A 17,436-nucleotide genomic window follows, 5' to 3' on the forward strand; every position below is an offset into this window, starting at 1 on the left:
CTTTAATACTAACAAAACCTTTTTGCACTGCACTGGCAATTGCCAAGACTTATTTCTACTCCCGTGCACAAATACACTCGAGAGGAAATCTAGAAGCTGGGAGCACTAAGCAGCCAACGGAGCCGCTACTTCTCAGTGCTAAGGAAGTCTATCTCTTTATTCGAAAAGAAACCGTCAGCTGAACGTTAGTCTGTGTGCTAGGAAAACAGCTGTTATATTGATTCCAGAGTTTTGCTACAACAAGTAAGCTTGTGTAGTTAGAATTAGAAGAGCATTTAATTGGCATGAGGGAGATGGGTGCTTTTTCCTTCAAACAACCTGTATTAGAAGGTTATATCATTCTCCTGTCCCATGACTGCTCAGATGGACAGGATCTCTTGAAAATACAGGAAAATACACTAGAGTAACATATAATCACCATCTGTTGAATATAATTAAAATAGTAACATAGCATTCTATTTTAACAATTTATTTCTAGGTACATGTGTAGCAAAACACTAGATAAATGAAGTTAGTACAGAGCTTTTGAGTGTTCCTATTCTTCAAAGTTAGCTTAAAAAGCCATGGCTTAAAAGCCATTCCCCAACTTACTTGAGCTGTTCAAAAATGGCGCAAAATCTGCAAACAAATATCACATGTTGAACAAAATATAAAAGCACTGATCCTGTTTAAAGTTATACTTTCATTATCTCAATTATTTTCACCAATGCTGATCACACACAAATTGAAATTCTAGTTAAAAATGAAATTAAGCTGTTGAGCTAATTATTATTTATTTTTGAATAAAAAGCCTCCTTTCTCATCTTTCGTAGATTTCCAACTGCTTCTAATACCATCAGGATTTACTTTTAAAAATTACTATGCAATCATTCACAAAGCCTGTTACAAAAAACTGACCTGTAAAACAAGCACAGATTGTTGTAATCAATCTATTAGCTACTTAACAGAGTAGTATCAAAGTCTTATATTTCTATTAAGAAATGAAAGACTAACTTCTAGGTCTTTATTCATATCAAATTTACTCAACCTAATAACGATCCACAAGCCAAAGCCAGTCCTTAGCTCTTAAATTGAAAAAAAAAATAGATTTTAAACAATGGACAGTTGTAAAAATATATGATATTAATGTTAAAAGATAGAAAGAAGAAGCTACCTTATTTGAAGCATATATTTGCCTGTATCTGGGCAAAAGAATTCTATCTTGTATACCTAAGAAATCAGATTTTTTTCCCCACTATTTTCTAGGATAATTATAATAAGCAGAAGTAAAGTACTCATGTAGCATAGTTACACACAACAGAAAGAATTCTCTTTGACATTAGTGATAGTCTGTAAAAGTCACTATCAGTAGGTTATTATATTCTTCTTGTCATCTGCAGTGCTCTAGCTTTCCTTTCAAGCAAAGTTTAAAAAATACAACAAAAAATATGCTGAAAAGAATGCTATAAATTTGTCCTTGAATCAAGTATGTTGAAAGCATGGATACTGCAACTGTTATTTGTACAATTCCAAGCACATTATGTAAATTTTTCCCATTACCAATAAAGTACCTTATAGTTTGTGAATATTTTAACGTGGCTCTGGGTGGAATGTAGGAGCTCAAATTCAAAAGGACTTACAGCTTTGCAGAAGCACTTGAAAAGCCTCTTCCCACTGTTTCAGTCCTCAGTTTTCTAAGCACTTAAAGCCACGTTACTTGGCCTGGCCATGAGGGCCCTGTCTTTCGCTAAGATCTTTTCCACACTTAGGCTGTACAAGGGTCTAAGCCTTCCCACTACACAGGAGCAAGAAAGCTCCTTCTCCAAAGTGCCCTGAGAAGCTCAACTCTCAAGTGATGCTCAGGCAACTGAGTAAGGGGAAGGAGAGACTTCTGTAGAATAAGTGAGAGAGGGAGCAAGTGGGACACCTGGGATCCGCAGCCCTGGTTGTCCCAAGACAGCAGCCTAAGCCAAATGTAACAGGACTATGGGCACAGCATCCTCCCCGCTGCCTCCTCTGTATCTTCCCTCTCTGCAGCCAGGATCACAAGAGTTGTGGTCCAGAAGACAGCAGGGAAGACTGAGCTGTATGATTACACGTGTTCACTGCCATTCTGTTCATTTCTCAGATTCCTTTTATAGCAGATCATCACTGGACTAGGAAAAAGAAGAAAGGCAACAACCCATCCTGCAAGTATTCCTTCAGACACAGGGCACCTGATTTTCAGGTCTAGCAGTGGTAAATGTAGTAACTTCTGCACCTTCTTGTTGAATATGAAAGGCAATCAGTTATTCTAATTAGTGCACTATTTTGAAGCTCACAATGAAAGCTTACAATAAGCTTTTACAATTCCACAATTATTACAATAATATAAAAGCAAGGACCACACAAAATTTGCAAGCCCATAATCAGAAGTTGCAATATCAGTGTTTATAGAATTAAAAAAGGAGAAGGTCACCTGAAATATAACATGCTTAGAGCAATTAAGTAAGAGTATGATTAGCTGCTTAGAAAAATAACGTTGTATCTTAAAAAAGCATAAAGCATGAGAAAGAAACCCTCACTAAGGCCTTTGTTTGTCTGGACCCCAAATGTATCTGGATGAATCATGCTCTAACCTTTTCAAAATATTTACCTTAATTCAACATAAAAATATTTTAAGCAAACAAGACATTTCTTTAACATAACAAGAAAAACAATGTTAATTCTAAAAATGTTTATCTGGAATATTTTACCCAAAGTTGTTATAAATATAAAATTCTCTCTCCTTACCATATTCTGTGACTGATTTGGGGGCACGCTGTTCCGTTTCCGCATTGCGTTTCTTGTTCTTGGATTTCCAAGCATGATATACCTTCAACCGCCTGTGAAACTCTTCTCTGCAAGCTGCCAACAGTTCAATGTCTGTCTCAACAGGAGATGGAAGGTAGGAGTCAGAAAAATCAGAAAATAAAATTATTGAATGCTTTTCATTAATAGGTACATGCTTTTACATCAAGCTGTAAAACAAGGAAATTAAAATTTTGCGAAATATAGCTTTTATACACAGGTTGCTAAAAGCTCAGTCTATTTCCACAGCCAAGAGTAGTTTCTTAAATGCTTTCTAATACAGATTTTTATCACTAGCTAGTAATATTATATTAAGCATAAAGATATGATTCTTTGCAGTATCTGGGCCTGGATTTTATAGCTCAAAGTCCCTTGGAGTGCTATGCCTTTTTCCCCTTTCGAGGAACAACAGGGAGGATTTGGAGCTATCTTTCCAAGAAGTTAATCAACTGCTTGCAGTTAGAATCAGAATAAAAAATAGTTACCTTACAATAATGGAATGGTTCATATTAGTTTCTACATTTATAAAATGGGTGGGGGGGAGGAAGTAATTAACATAATAACTGTTAGCATCCCAAATTAAGAAATTTGGAAAATTACTGAAAGAATAAGCTAAATATCCAAGATAAAATATTTTATATATGCTTTAGCTGACACTTTTTCTTTCCCATGATTTGATGGCAGCATGATACGACAGTAGGAAGTTTGTCAGAACCTTCAAGCTTTAGGTAAAGCATTTTCAGACTTACACACTTAAAACTGAACCAATATCGTTAAGAAAACACAGCCTACATTTTTTACAACATACTTTTCCTCCAGAGAGGAAGAAAACTTACCACAGGATGTATTGATTGTATCACGTAGCTCTGCATATTTCCACTTACTGAGATCATGTTTCTTAGTACCAGCAGCAGCTTTTGTGGCTTGAACTAAAGGACCCCTACAATTGTTTAAAAAAAAATTTTTTTGAAGGTCAGAAGAAGAAACTTTACAATAGGAGGAACAGATTTCATGACAGATACAGCCACATGCTTACAACTGCAAAAATCGGCAACAGAAGGACTGAATTCAAAGGCAAAGTACCAAATTATTTTTAATACTTCCAAAAAATTAAGGAAAAAATGAAGTATCTTTTAGGACCAAAAATATTCTCTATGAAAAATTTGATCAGGTGCCAAGAAATTAGAAGGAATTGTCCACAATAGTTAATGTAAGAGGACTCATATTCTACATTTTACCCTAACCCACGGTGATGCGCATTATTATTGCTAAGAGTCCAGAAACAGCATAGTGCTAATGAAGAGCTGCCATTCACGACTTCAGTTCCATTAGAAAACAGAGGCGGGGAAAAAGAGTTTCTGAGGTAGATGAGGAAGGAGAAAAAGGTGTTTCCTCTGTTGTTTAACAACTGGATTAGAACAAATCTTTGTTCCAACACTAGAGAAAATATTCTGTGCCTCTTAATTCTCATTTGGGAAAAGAAAATGAATTGATTCTAATCAATGTCACAGCATCTGCCTGAGAAGAGCAGCAGCTCCTCTGTTGAGGAAAAAGAGAGACCATTCTCTGAAGAAAGCAGACTAATATAAAAGTGACCCACCCAGGAAGCGCATTTCTCAAAGGCAAAAGCTATTAATTACATAAAAACGTGCAAGATTGTTAACTGCAAATACAAACTATAACTAAAATATCTATTTTCTTTAAAAGTCCAATTAAGAAATATACACTACATGTACATGTATAAAGATGATCCTGACAAAAATACTTTCATTTGTTACTGGATAAGAGTTAAAGGACTGAGATAGGAGGCAGACTATCTTTCAGTCTCTGAGAGGATTTGTTCCACAGGACAGACAAGATCCTTAACAAGGGAGTATAATAGTTGCTACGATGGGCCACATTAACAACTCAGGACAATGTGAGACAGAAGAAAACAGCTCTTTTCAGTTAAATGATGTTTTTATAGTAATATCTTTGTGGGACTATAACATTTTTACAGTGTTCAAAATGATATTCAATGGATTATAAAGTTTATAAACTCTAAAGGTCTCTCAAAAGAGACTATATGGACAGGATGTAATAGAAAACACGCTTTCTATTGCAGAATGTCTCTAGGTAGATACAACAGTGCTGAAAGCAGAGATAATACAGCAAATGCACACCATATCCAAGTTGCACGGAATAAATCTGTTTAACCATCTGTTTAACAAAATGCACTTCTTAACAGCAACTGAACCCTCTCCTCCAACGTAATTAACAGCGCAGAATCTCACTGTTTATTGCAACATCAGTTTAACTATGTCTACTCATACTACTAATCTGAATTAACGTGCAGCTTCCAGTTATGTACTATACACAAGAAGGCTACCAAAAATAATTTATTTGCCTTTTAATCAATACATAGCTCAGTGACAGTAAATTCTCCCTACTCAGGGCACTACACACAACAAAAACATTTGAGAGAGAATATCTTCACAACATATACATATTTCAATATTTTGTTACAAAGAACATGCCTGTAGGACATTAAAGGATTCCTGCTAAATGTAATTTCCGCTACCTGGTGTCTAACCTTCTTGAATCTTAATTTGACAAATCCTGAGGATTTTCCTTATTTAGCAACACTCCCACTGCTCTAAGAGTTGTCTATAGAATTTGGAGGAGCTGAACGAGGCCATATGATCTCCAGTTAAACTAGTAATCTTTAAGAATGTTAATCCAATTGACTGGCTTAGCCTTTCCATTACAGTACGACTCATGACTTTAAGCATAGGAGCCTCTCAGCCAGTCTTCACTGCTCAGTGTGACAGTAGCAGCCATGCATCGAAAAGAGGGCAAGTTCAAATGTAAAAAAATCAATCTCCAGTCAAAAATTTGCAGTCTATGGACAGTAACAATTCTTAGTGAAATAAACACGCACTGTATTTTCTACTGAAACACAGAGCCTGGAAAACAGGTTTTGCTTGTTTGTTTTGTGGGTTTTCTTTTTTGTTTTTTTGTTTGTTTGTTTGTTTTTTTGCATATTAAGACTTGACCAGTGCCACTGGAAATATGTCAATATATGTGATCTGGACATCTAAATGGTTCCAAATTAACTGCATACAACATTCTTCATACCCATTTCTAAAATACTGCTACAATGAACAAATTTAGTTAACAGCTGTGTTCACGATTAGCAGTATTAGAACTAGAAAACACATCAGCCACGAGAGATGGATGATCTTGAGACTATACACACAGCACAGTGGCTTGTTTAAAAGAGGATTTGGTTTTAAAAACTCAAAACAATTTGAGTTTCCAAGTAAATTTCAGACAACAAATGTCAAAAGGCTTCCTTTGTCCTCTGCTTACAGAAAGCATCTTCTAAGTACTCACCTAAAGTAGGACACTATAACAATTCCTTTCAACAAAGGATTAACATTCTAGTACAAACTAGTAGGAGACAGGACAAATGTCTTCAGATCTAAACCTGCGCTTTCTCTTACTTGTGCTTTGTGCATGAGGTCCTCCATTATCATCTAAAAAAAACCAGCCTGGAGTGTTTGTTTAATGAGTAATTTTTTGTGGAATGCTTTTTGTACAAATAAAACGTATCTTTCAAAATCTTTTTTATTTGAATAGAATTACAACTGACTTCAGCATCTCAACAATTATGTTAGGATTAAAGAATTTTATTAATATGGTGTTGAATTTGGAAAAATCAAATATATAAATTAATAAAAATAAAATTTCTTGTTATTCTTGAAAAGATGTGGAGCCTGGTTTTGTATCATCCATATAAGAAGGGTGAAGACAGAAGTAAGATTGAGTAACGTTATCTATCAAAATAATACAAGACACCTGCCATGTTCCTCTTGTTCTTTCTTTACATAATGAATTAAAAAAAAAAAAAAACATAATTATTGAAAAATCGGAAAATGATTTTTAACATAAAAAGATTTTGATTCAGGAAATTTATCTGGAAAAAAATGTTTATCAGTTTATCATTTAACAATTAATTCCGTTATTTTTAACTCAATTATATTTCAATCCATTTAATCGGCAAATTATTTTTGTAAAGTGACTGATTCATTTGGTGTTGTCTTTTCACCTACCTAGACAATATTTCTGACATTTCTGTGGCCATTTGTTCCCTATAAAAAAATGATAAGTAAGCATAAATCCAATATATTAAATAAAAACATCCTTTATGACTGTAGTAGTCTCTTGACAACCTAACTGAAGCTAATCCAAGCACAGAAAATAAACAGATGCTAATTTTATGTAATAACCATTGCCATGTATGTATATATACACACACATACTTTTATATATATATAAATTTTGATTAATTATTATTATGAAATAAATCATATAGGAAGGGAAAAATGGCTGGTGAAAAATTTACACTAATTATAACAAACTTTAAATGAACATTATTAGATTTATTAGTTTACTATTAACTTGTATATTAAATATAAGCAAAGCAGAAGGTATAAATTTTTACAAATTACTTTTGTTTTATAGGTGCGGTCTAATAAAGATTATTATAGAAGCACTAGTGATAAGAGGACAGTATCAATTTCCTTCGAATTAATTGTGTTAGATTCTTTTCTATTAGCATATTTGAGTTGAAAAAATGAAATATCATACGCAGTCATTTGCGGCTTTGTTCCATTGGCTCTGAAAACAGAAGATATTTAAGTTAGTTAGAACTAATTAGCTACTTCCTAGTTAGCCTTCTAATGATCTGCAAGAAGAAAAGGTTGGTCATTTTATCACCCCCCTGCCACCACGCAGCCAGTGATTTATCAAAAAAAAATGCACAGATAAAAACAGGCAACTATTATTTAACTGTAACTTCTACTCAATTGTTAAACACATCTGTTAATATACACTTGTGTGCAGTAAATCCCTTATTACGTGTGCTTCTCAATCTTGGATAAATAATGAAATTCCACAAACCCCAAGTAGCCTAGCATAGTAAGCCAAGGCAGAACATCAGTAAAAGAGCTGAAACCGCTGCCAGAACAATGTGCCAGACTTTTTTTCTTTGACAAACATCAATGAGTATAATTCTAAAACAAAATACACCTGATTATGCTCCTGTAAATATTTCTAAGAAGGTAAATCATAGAATCATAGAATTGTTAAGGCTGGAAGGGACCTCCAGAGGTCATCTAGTCCAACCCCGCTGCACACGCAGGGTCACCTAGAGCACATGGCACAGGACTGCGTCCAAGCGGGTTTGGAAGATCTCCAGAGAAGGAGACTCCACAACCTCTCTGGGCAGCCTGTTCCGGTGCTCTGTCACCCTCACTGTTAAAAAAAAATTTCCTTAAGTTCATGTGGAACTTTTGGTGCTTCAGTCTGTGGCCATTACCTCTAGTTCTGTTGGTGGCCACCACTGAAAAGAGGCCAGCACCATCCTCCTCACTGCCTCCCTTGAGGTATTTGTATACACTGATCAGGTCCCCTCTCAGCCTTCTCTTCTCCAGGCTGAACACGCCCAGCTCCCTCAGCCTCTCCTCATAGGGCACATGTTCCAGGCCCCTGATCATCCTTGTAGCCCTGCACTGGACCCTCTCCAGCAGCTCCACATCCCTCTTGTCCTGTGGGGCCCAGAACTGGACACAATACTCCAGATGTGGCCTCACCAGGGCTGAGTAGAGGGGCAGGATCCCCTCCCTCAACCTGCTGGAGACGCTCTTCCCAATGCACCCCCCAGGATCCCATTGGCCTTCTTGGCCACGAGGGCACACTGCTGCCTCATGGTCAACTTGTCGTCCACCATGACGCCCAGGTCCCTCTATGCAGAGCTGCTTTCCAGAAGGTCGGTCCCCAGCCTGTACTGGTGTCTGGGGTTATTCCTCCCCAAGTGCAGGCCCTTGCACTTGGCCTTGTTGAATTGCATGAGGTTTCTCACTGCCCAGTTGTCCAGTCTGTCCAGATCCCTCTGGATGGCAGCGCAGCTCTCTGGGGTATCAGCTACTCCTCCCAGTTTCATAGCATCAGCAAACTTGCTGAGGGAGCACTCTGTGCCTTCATCTGGGTCACTGATGAATAAATTGAACATGACTGGGCCAAAGACTGACCCCGGGGGACACCGCTAGCTACAGGTCTCCAACTAGACTCTGCACCACTGATCACCACCCTCTGAGCTCTGCCATCCAGCCAGTTCCTAATCCACCTCACTGTCCACTCATCTATCCCACACTTCCGGAGCTTGCCCAGGAGGATGTTGTGAGGGACGGTGTCAAAAGCCTTGGTGAAATCGAGATAGATGACATCCACCGCCCTCCCCTCATCTATCCAGCCGGTCATTCCATCACAGAAGGCTATCAGGTTAGTCAAGCATGACTTCCCCCTGGTGAATCCATGCTGACTACTCCTGAGCACCTTCTTGTCCTCCACATGCTTAGAGACAATGGCTCCCCTTCTTGTCCTCCACATGCTTAGAGACAACGGCTCCCCTTCTTGTCCTCCACATGCTTAGAGACAACGGCTCCCCTTCTTGTCCTCCACATGCTTAGAGACAATGGCTCCCCTTCCTTTTAGAGCCCTAGCCCATGGGATCCCTCCAAGGAGCTCTCTGAAGAGGACAAAGTTGGCCCTCCTGAAGTCCATGGTCGCAAGGCTCCTTACAGCCCTGCCTCCTCCTTGCTGGATCCTGAACACCACCAACCCATGATCAAAGCAGCCAAGGCTACCCCCCACCTTCAAATCCCCAACAAGTCCCTCTCTGTCTGTTAATACTATGTCCAGCAGCCCACCTCTCCTCACTGGCTCCTCTACAACCTGTGTCAAAAAGTTACCATCAGTGCTCTGCAGGAACTTGCAGGACTGCTTGTGCCTGGCTGCATTGTCTTTCCAACTGATATCAGGCTGGTTGAAGACCCCCAGGAGAACTAGGGCCTGTGACCATGAGGCTACTTCTAGCTGTCTGTAGAAGGCTTCATCAACTTCCTCACTTTGATCAGGTAGCCTGTAGCAAACACCTATCACCGTGTCTATTAGCCTGCTCTCTAATCCTTACCCACAAGCTCACAACCAGCTCATCACACACCCCCAGGTTGAGCTCCATGCATTCCAGTTGCTCTCTCACATAAAGAGCAACTCCACCACCTCGCCTTCCCAGCCTGTCCTTCCTAAAGGACACATAGCATTCCCCGACAGCACTTCAGTCGTGTGAGCTACCCCAGCATGTCTCTGTAGTTCCAATGAGATCATGATGCTGGGACTGCACACAGATCTCCAGTTCCTCCTGTTTATTCCCCACGCTGTGCGCATTGCTGTACAGGCATTTCAGGGAAGTAATCGAGCCTGCAGGTTTCCTGGGACGGGTGAAGGAGGACCTTCTATAATCATATCTTATGTTAACTTCCCCACTTCCATGCTCCTGCTGGACGCATTCTGACTTTGGCTGCATCACGCTGATTGCCCTGTCCATGTAACACTCCCTCCTTCTTGCTTAGTTTAAAGCCTTCCTAATCAGGCTGGCCAACCTGTTGGCCAAGACACACATGTCCCTCTTGCTGAGGTGGCTCTCATCTTTCCCCACTAGCTGGTGGTCTTCAAACAGTGTCCCATGGTCAAAGAAACCAAAACCCTGTTGCCAAGACCAGCAACGCAGCCAGTTGTTAACCTTTGATAGCTGCCTTTTCCTCCTCACACCCATTGCCCTCACTGGCAGGATAGAGGAGAACACAACCTGGGCTCCTAGACCTTTGACTGCCATTCCCAGGGCTCTGAAATCTCATTTGACATTGCTCAGCCTCCCCATGGCGTCATTAGGGCCCACATAAAACAGTAACAAGGAATAATAGTCAGATGCCTGGACAAGCCTTGGCAGTCTCTCTGCAACATCCCTTATTTAAGTCCCTGGCAGGCAACAGAGCTCTCCAGACAAGGGGTTGAGTCTGTAGATTGGTGCCTCTGTGCCCTGCAGCAGGGAGTCTCCCACAACAATCACAAGCTGCTGCTTCTGGGTGCTCTTTTTCTCCTTAGTGGGGGCAGCCTTAAGGTGCAGACTTGCCTGACTTGCCCTAGACATGGGCAAGTCCCTTGCCCCTACATGGACCCTGGTCCTTGACCTCATTTTTCTGGCCCTCAAGTTCCTCATACCTGTTGAACATTCTCACCTGGGGAGGGGAGGTGGGCCTGGAAAGGGTTCTCCTGCCACCTCGAACAGGGACCCGCTTCCATTCTTGTTCATCTCTTAATACTGTTAATTCTGCCCCCTCCACCCTATGGCAAGAGGGTAGGGGGCAGATGGATTTTGGGGGGTTCTGTGGGTGCACTTCCTGGGCCGACTCCAGAAGTCTATTTCTTTCTCACATTCCCTGATGCTCCTCAGCCTTTCTTGCCTTCTCCTTCACCTCCACCATCAGGTTAAGTAGGTCATCCACCTGTTCACACCTAAGGCAGGTGTTGTTTTTGCTACTCCCTGGTAACACGGAGAGGCTCAGACACTTCCCACAGCCAGAGACCTGGACTGCCACATGTTTCTGTGGTGTTTCAGTCTGTGTTGCCACAGTCTTCCTGCTGCAGCTCTCTGCCGAGTAGAGACCATGGCTTTGCCTGATTTCCCACTGACAGAAGAGATCGTGGAGAGAACTCTTTTCCTGAGCCGGGGGCAGACTCCCTGTAAACTGCTGCACAAGGTAACTGTCACGCTATGCTCCGTTTTCCTGCTCTGGTCGCTGCGCTCCCCAGGGGCTCTGCTGGTGCTGCCCCGGCGGAGTCAGAGCCACCTCCGGGCCGGGGCTCGGTGCTGCCCGTGCGCGCTCGGCGCTGGGGCTGCCTCTCGCTGCCTGCGCTTTCCTGCTCAGCGGCTTTTGCCGACGTTGTGCTCCTCTAGACAAGGTGCTGCGGTGCGAGCGTCCTTTCCAGAGCCCTTCCCTTCGAGACTTCAAAGCAAGGCATCAGAATTCAACGTATTGATTTCAAATGAAGCAAAGTATTGAAGAAAAAAAGAAATAACAGAGAGGCTACCTATCTTCAAATACGCCAGTGCATAACACCATAGATTCTATAAAAGGGAGCACAACACAGCAGTTCATTCGCAGTCGCACCTGTCTAACTAGCTAAGAAATCGCAGCGCTTGCTTTTTCACTCTGTAGACAGTGCAGCACAGAGTAAAATACCCCTTGGTTGCTGCCAAAGCCTAAGCAAAGCCAAAGTGTTTGCAAACACTAATTTGCAAACGTGAGGGCCCTGCAGAACCAGTGGCACTGGTGGCACAATCTCGCATGCAGCCATACACACTGTGTCTTAACCAGAGCTAATGCAAAGAGCAAAACAAACGTTAAGGTCTCAGGGATTTTAAGGTATGCTATCGAGGTCTCAAATTCAGGAGATGGTAGAATACAACTTCATTAGACTCCAGCAAAATGGGGATTGATAATAGTTAAAAGTCCCAGGGATTGTTTTGATTAACTTGCACGTTTTGTTGAAGCCAGTTAAGATACCTAACTACAGATAAGAATTTCAGCACACGACTTCAAACCCATTCCTGAAGTTATGTGGAAATTCTGCCCTTGAATTTCAATAGAAGATACTGAGTTTGAAGAAGGTCTTAGTTTGGTTTAAATATATCAGAACGAATTGGAATTAACAGATTTTATTTTTCTGGTATGTTTAAAACTCTGAAAACTTGGGACTGTCTTTCTTCTGAAATAATTTTCTAACTGAAGTATATATATTTTTTTTGTTACTGATCAAAAAAGAACTCTCATTTAAGTAGAAAGATTTCTCTACTATTTTTCTGAGGCTTATATCTCAAGTTGCTCAAGAAAGAATTTGCTCTGCTGTATTTACTTGTTTAGATCACTCTGCCCTTTCTAATCACACCGAGCCTTCTGCGCCCTACCACTGCACAGCAGAAGGAGACTGGCAGTCACATCCATCAGACTGGTCAGCATGGGCATCCATGCCTAGACTTCCTGAAGAAGACAAATACCAGGGTTGTCCTTAAGGAGTAGGAAGCCCTGCAGAGATTAGAGCTTTATTGACCAAGGAAAGTTATTGAATCCTCTGAGTTCTCCTTTAAACTCTCCATTCGTATTTGAGAGATTTGCCAGGTTGCAACACTACACTGAATTTCAATTCATTTTTCAAATTCTGCATTGCACCACAATCCAAATAGGAAAATAAGGAAAAATCTTCAAGAACATGGCCTATAAAGTGATCAACGTGGACAAACGAACATCTTAAGAGTCACATCAGAGATAACCTATCTATTGTGTCACAATTAAGAGCAAAAACACTGGTAAGTTTAGCAGCAGCTTTTACAAATTAATATGGTACATGATGAAAAATTACCTAGGTATGTCACACACAGATTCGGTTATGAAAAAAGTATGCATCTAAATAAAACTCTGAACAGCAAACAATATCTAGGAGGTTGAGTTCTCTGAAAATATTCATTCATTAAGGTTTTTTTGCATCATCTAACAAGCCAATGGCATAATTATGCTGGTAAGCCTCTAAATACAATCTGATCCATAATGAAGAAAGGCAAAATCCCAGATTCACTTTCCATTGAATCCAAAATAATGTACAGAGCCTTTAGAAACTGTTAAGGCAGAACAGTAAAATTTCACTAAATCGCATGGATATTTACAAGCATGTGTACGTGCCTGTATGCACACGTGCTTAATACATAAGTATATAAATATATAAGCATGATATAAATCTTGATCATACTTGAAATAAGTAATCTGAAATCAGAACCACTGATATATAAACAAAAGAAAGTTCCTTTTGTGAGCTTATAACTGCCAAGAAACATAAGTATCTTTCTATGTTAGCACCTAAGGAGAACTGTATAAGGAACACATCCTAAAAATACTCTCTGGGAAGAAACAAAGGCACACAATCACACAAGTTAAAACATGCATCAATTTTACATACACACATACATATATATGTATAGATATATTACACACACACACGCATATATATACATATATTTATATCTGCTGGCCATAGAGCTTCTGTGGATTCACCCTTTACACATAAGGAGGTCTTGCTTTGAAGGCAATATGAATCTGCACAAGAAGTCAAGCACTCACTCATCAGGAAGTTCAAACAAAACGACAACGAAATATTTAAGACAAGGCTTAATTTTCAAATCCAACATGTGAAACATCCTTTCTGTGCTATAGAAACTTACCAGTAAGGATACAGAAATAAGTATTTCTGTCTTAAGAAGGCATCTTAAAATTAATTAAAAATTAGACAAAATAAATAGGTAATAAACAATTGGAAGCACCAAGTACTAGAAATCCTACATTTTATTCCTGCTAGCCATTAAAGACATTCCAGTCCCTCCTTTAAATAAGTCATAAAAATCATAAATCAGTTGCCATCCTCACCCAGATTCAAGAAGAGAAAGAGAAATGGGATGAGGTTTTGTTTTATTCAACATAATGCTTTCCCACAAAACTGGAGTCATATTCGCATATATCTAAATTACAGAGGTAGCAATTAGCATAATGGAGAAACCATTTCTCAGTAAAAATGAGCAGTTTTAAATGAATTTGACAAGTTAATTTGAAAAAAAAATGGAATCTGTTGACTCGAAAGGGCTATTCAGTTAATACATAACCACATAAAACAAACTATAGCATTCTCAGAGAAAACAGCTATGGAAAAGAAAAAGCAGAAATTTAAGCATTAAGCTCCATACCTGCGCAATCCTAAATCAAGCTGTGCCTCATCACTTATGAGTTCCGCCTCACTCTGGGCAATTCGCATCGCAAGTTCACGATCCCGACGCTCCTGTTCGAGAACCGCCTGGTGCTGCGTTTCCTCTTCACGTTCTTTGGCAAGCTGAGCCTCAATTTCAGCCTGTTTTATAAAATCAAAACTCTAATCTTATCCAAGCAAAAGCAAAATGTTACTTAAGCAAGAGGTTAGGAAGATGCGTAAAAAATACATTTATAGCCTGCATGAAAAATTTATAGAATTAAAAAAGAAAAAAAAAGGAACATGAGCAGTTTCTAAATTGATTCAAGAAAAATACAAGAGCTACAGATTGCATCTTGCTTCTCATACAGATTATCACATCATTAGAGCTCATCATTTGCATTACTTACTCCAATTAAAATGTCAATCACTCCTATATAAAACACATCAAGCTTTTCCTCAACTACTTTACTAATTAGGAAAATTAGATTTGAGAAATTTTTAGAATTCATAAAACTCAGATGAGTCGTATGGTTAGTCCTCAATAGCACTAACAGAATTTCTTTTGTATTCTGGATTTGGCATTTGGTATTTATAAGACTTAGTAGTAAACATTATTTTGTATACAGGTCTGTAGCTGTAGACATGATCTATCCCCAGATTTAAGGAAATGGCAAAATTCTAGCTTCCTGCAGTGAGGAAACAATCCAGATATGCTGCCTCTGCAGAGCAACACCATAACCCTGTCTTACTGTCATTATTTAACAAAGGTCTTGTACACACAATAAATAAAATCTGCGCATTTAATAGAAAACTTCCAGTTCCAAACACATTGACTTTTAGCAATGCCTTCCTTGGTGATATTTTCCCCTGGCCCAAAACTCAAGAAACAAAAGCCAGTCCCTGCTGGTCATGGTGAATTTGCAGGTAACATCAGATCAGAGAATCTCTCTGTGATTCCTAGATTAGGTAACAGCATCAACCACCAAATGGAGAGATAATGAGTAATGAATTGTATGTATAAGAAAGAAATGCCCCCCAGAATTACCTATCTGCTTTAAAAGCAGAATGCAGTGTTTCTAAGTGTAATTACATCCTGAATTGCAAATACACACATGGCAGAAACAAAGAAATATAAATAAAAATACAAAGAAAATATAAAAATATAAAATATAAAGAAAATATAAAGATCTAAAAATATTTTTAAAAAAATACAGGCTAGCCTTAAAACATGCATATGGACTGGTGGACCAAGTTTTCAAAACTTCTGCCCTGTCAGTTGTTACAATTGTCCCTGAAGAAAAGCTTTTCCTCTCTGTCGAGGTCAAACAGGGAACCTCCAAAATAAGGAAGAGACCAAGGGGATGAGAATCCTAATGTGCCTCAGAGTGAGAACGTACGGGGAGCAAGTGCCGGGAATGAAGGCAAACGGAGCACGGTTGAACTGCATGGATTTTACACAGCAGCATGTAACAGGTTACTAAAGGCAGTCCTACATCCTCTCATTATTACCAACATCCCCAAACTGTTTACTGTTAAACTGGTACCTAATCCAGGTTTTAGCCTGAATTCAGCTTACACTTCTGTATATGTGATCTGAACAGTACCTTACTGAACATTAATCTATTGCTTAAGTACGATTAAATAACATTGCATCTGGAACATTCTAGCTTCGGTACACAACCAAAATACAGCAATAAAGTAACATGGGAATGTAGCATACTGAAAAATACTTATTACAGATGGACTATTTCTAATTATTAGATTAGTACAGTAAAACTTGACACTTCAATAAGCTTATGAGATTCAGCACTTGAAAAATTAAATCTATAACTGAATAGTTTTTGTTTGTTTACAGTAGTTGCCAAGAATTTACCTGTAAGAATGAGCATTGCTGCAAAACAGGCATTAGTGAAAAGACTTACGATATTTGTAGTTAAAAATAAACAAGCATTATGTAGGTATATTTCTAGACAGCTGAATTAAATTGAACACTGCCAAATATAACACTGTTGTATAAATTTGAGACCCATTTATAAAATTATGCTATTAGACACAATAGTTTCAGGTGGAGAATGTTAAGTTGTGGAAAAGATTTTTTTGGAAAACACAAATAAACATTACCTGCATACGTTTTTCTTCCTCTTCCCTCTTTTTCCTCTCTTCTTCTTCCTGTTTTCTCTTTGCTTCAATCTCAGATTTCCTGTTACAAAAGGAAGAGGGGAAAAGGGAGATGAATAAAAAGAAAAAACCTTTTGACAATTATCTTATTATGATGCAAGTGAAAAAAGAAATGTGAAAGCATCTTCCATAAAATTAAACAGTAATCCAGAAGTCAGTACCGTTCTGATGAAAAGACAATATATATAAAGCCAAGAAACTTTCTAATTCTGACTGTATTCCCAGTTGCTTCATATTATCTCTCCCCTACTCCTTCTGATCATACTTAGAATGTAAATCTTTAGGGAGAAAAGTTTTGTTGGTGGGGGTTTTTTGGGGTTTGTTTTTCTTTCTTCACACCGAGAGTACTCTCTTTACACCGAGGGGTCACTCTCTAAGTGCAACAATATTAAACACAAGTTGATTAAAATGCCTTTCTGATTTCCTTCTCATTTCAAAAGCAGCAACTCATCCAACACTCACAAACGCCTTTCCTCCTCTTCCTTTCTTCGGCGTTGCTCCTCCTCTTCACGCCTCCTCCTTTCTTTTTCCATTTCCTCCTGAATGCGTCGCAGTCTCTCTGCTTCTTCCTCTTGCTGTTTCTTTTTCTGCAGTGCACTCAGAAGCTGCTCAGAGCTTCTAACTAGAGCATCATATTCTTTCTGTATCTGTTCTCTTGTCATTATAGTGGTCTGCAGAATGAAAATATAAGAAGGGATGATATTCCTCTGAGTTTGTACTTCATCTTTTAAAATTATATGAATGGCTATGAAAACACTGAGCACTGCAAAAAAATTA

At 39.0% G+C, this 17,436-nt stretch overlaps 1 protein-coding gene across 2 annotated transcripts in view; it reads right to left on the minus strand.

The window, feature by feature from the left end:
- MYO6 (myosin VI) overlaps positions 1–17,436 on the minus strand; it is a 66,942-nt gene that overhangs the window by 3,429 nt on the left and 46,077 nt on the right. Inside the window, exons 25-31 of one of the 2 annotated variants that reach the window (XM_088537534.1) lie at positions 17,122–17,330; positions 16,603–16,681; positions 14,480–14,640; positions 7,441–7,470; positions 6,903–6,941; positions 3,645–3,748; positions 2,752–2,883 (exon numbers count right to left, since the gene is read on the minus strand). In XM_088537534.1, coding sequence (XP_088393660.1) covers positions 2,752–2,883; positions 3,645–3,748; positions 6,903–6,941; positions 7,441–7,470; positions 14,480–14,640; positions 16,603–16,681; positions 17,122–17,330 — 754 coding nt within the window. The remainder of the gene's footprint in view (positions 1–2,751; positions 2,884–3,644; positions 3,749–6,902; positions 6,942–7,440; positions 7,471–14,479; positions 14,641–16,602; positions 16,682–17,121; positions 17,331–17,436) is intronic. The other variant, XM_088537535.1, reaches the window with a different exon arrangement.

This window comes from Tinamus guttatus, unplaced genomic scaffold, assembly GCF_059628265.1.
Source record: "Tinamus guttatus ecotype Peru unplaced genomic scaffold, ASM5962826v1 Tinamus_guttatus_pri_ptg000806l, whole genome shotgun sequence".
Taxonomy (NCBI): Eukaryota; Metazoa; Chordata; class Aves; order Tinamiformes; family Tinamidae; genus Tinamus; species Tinamus guttatus.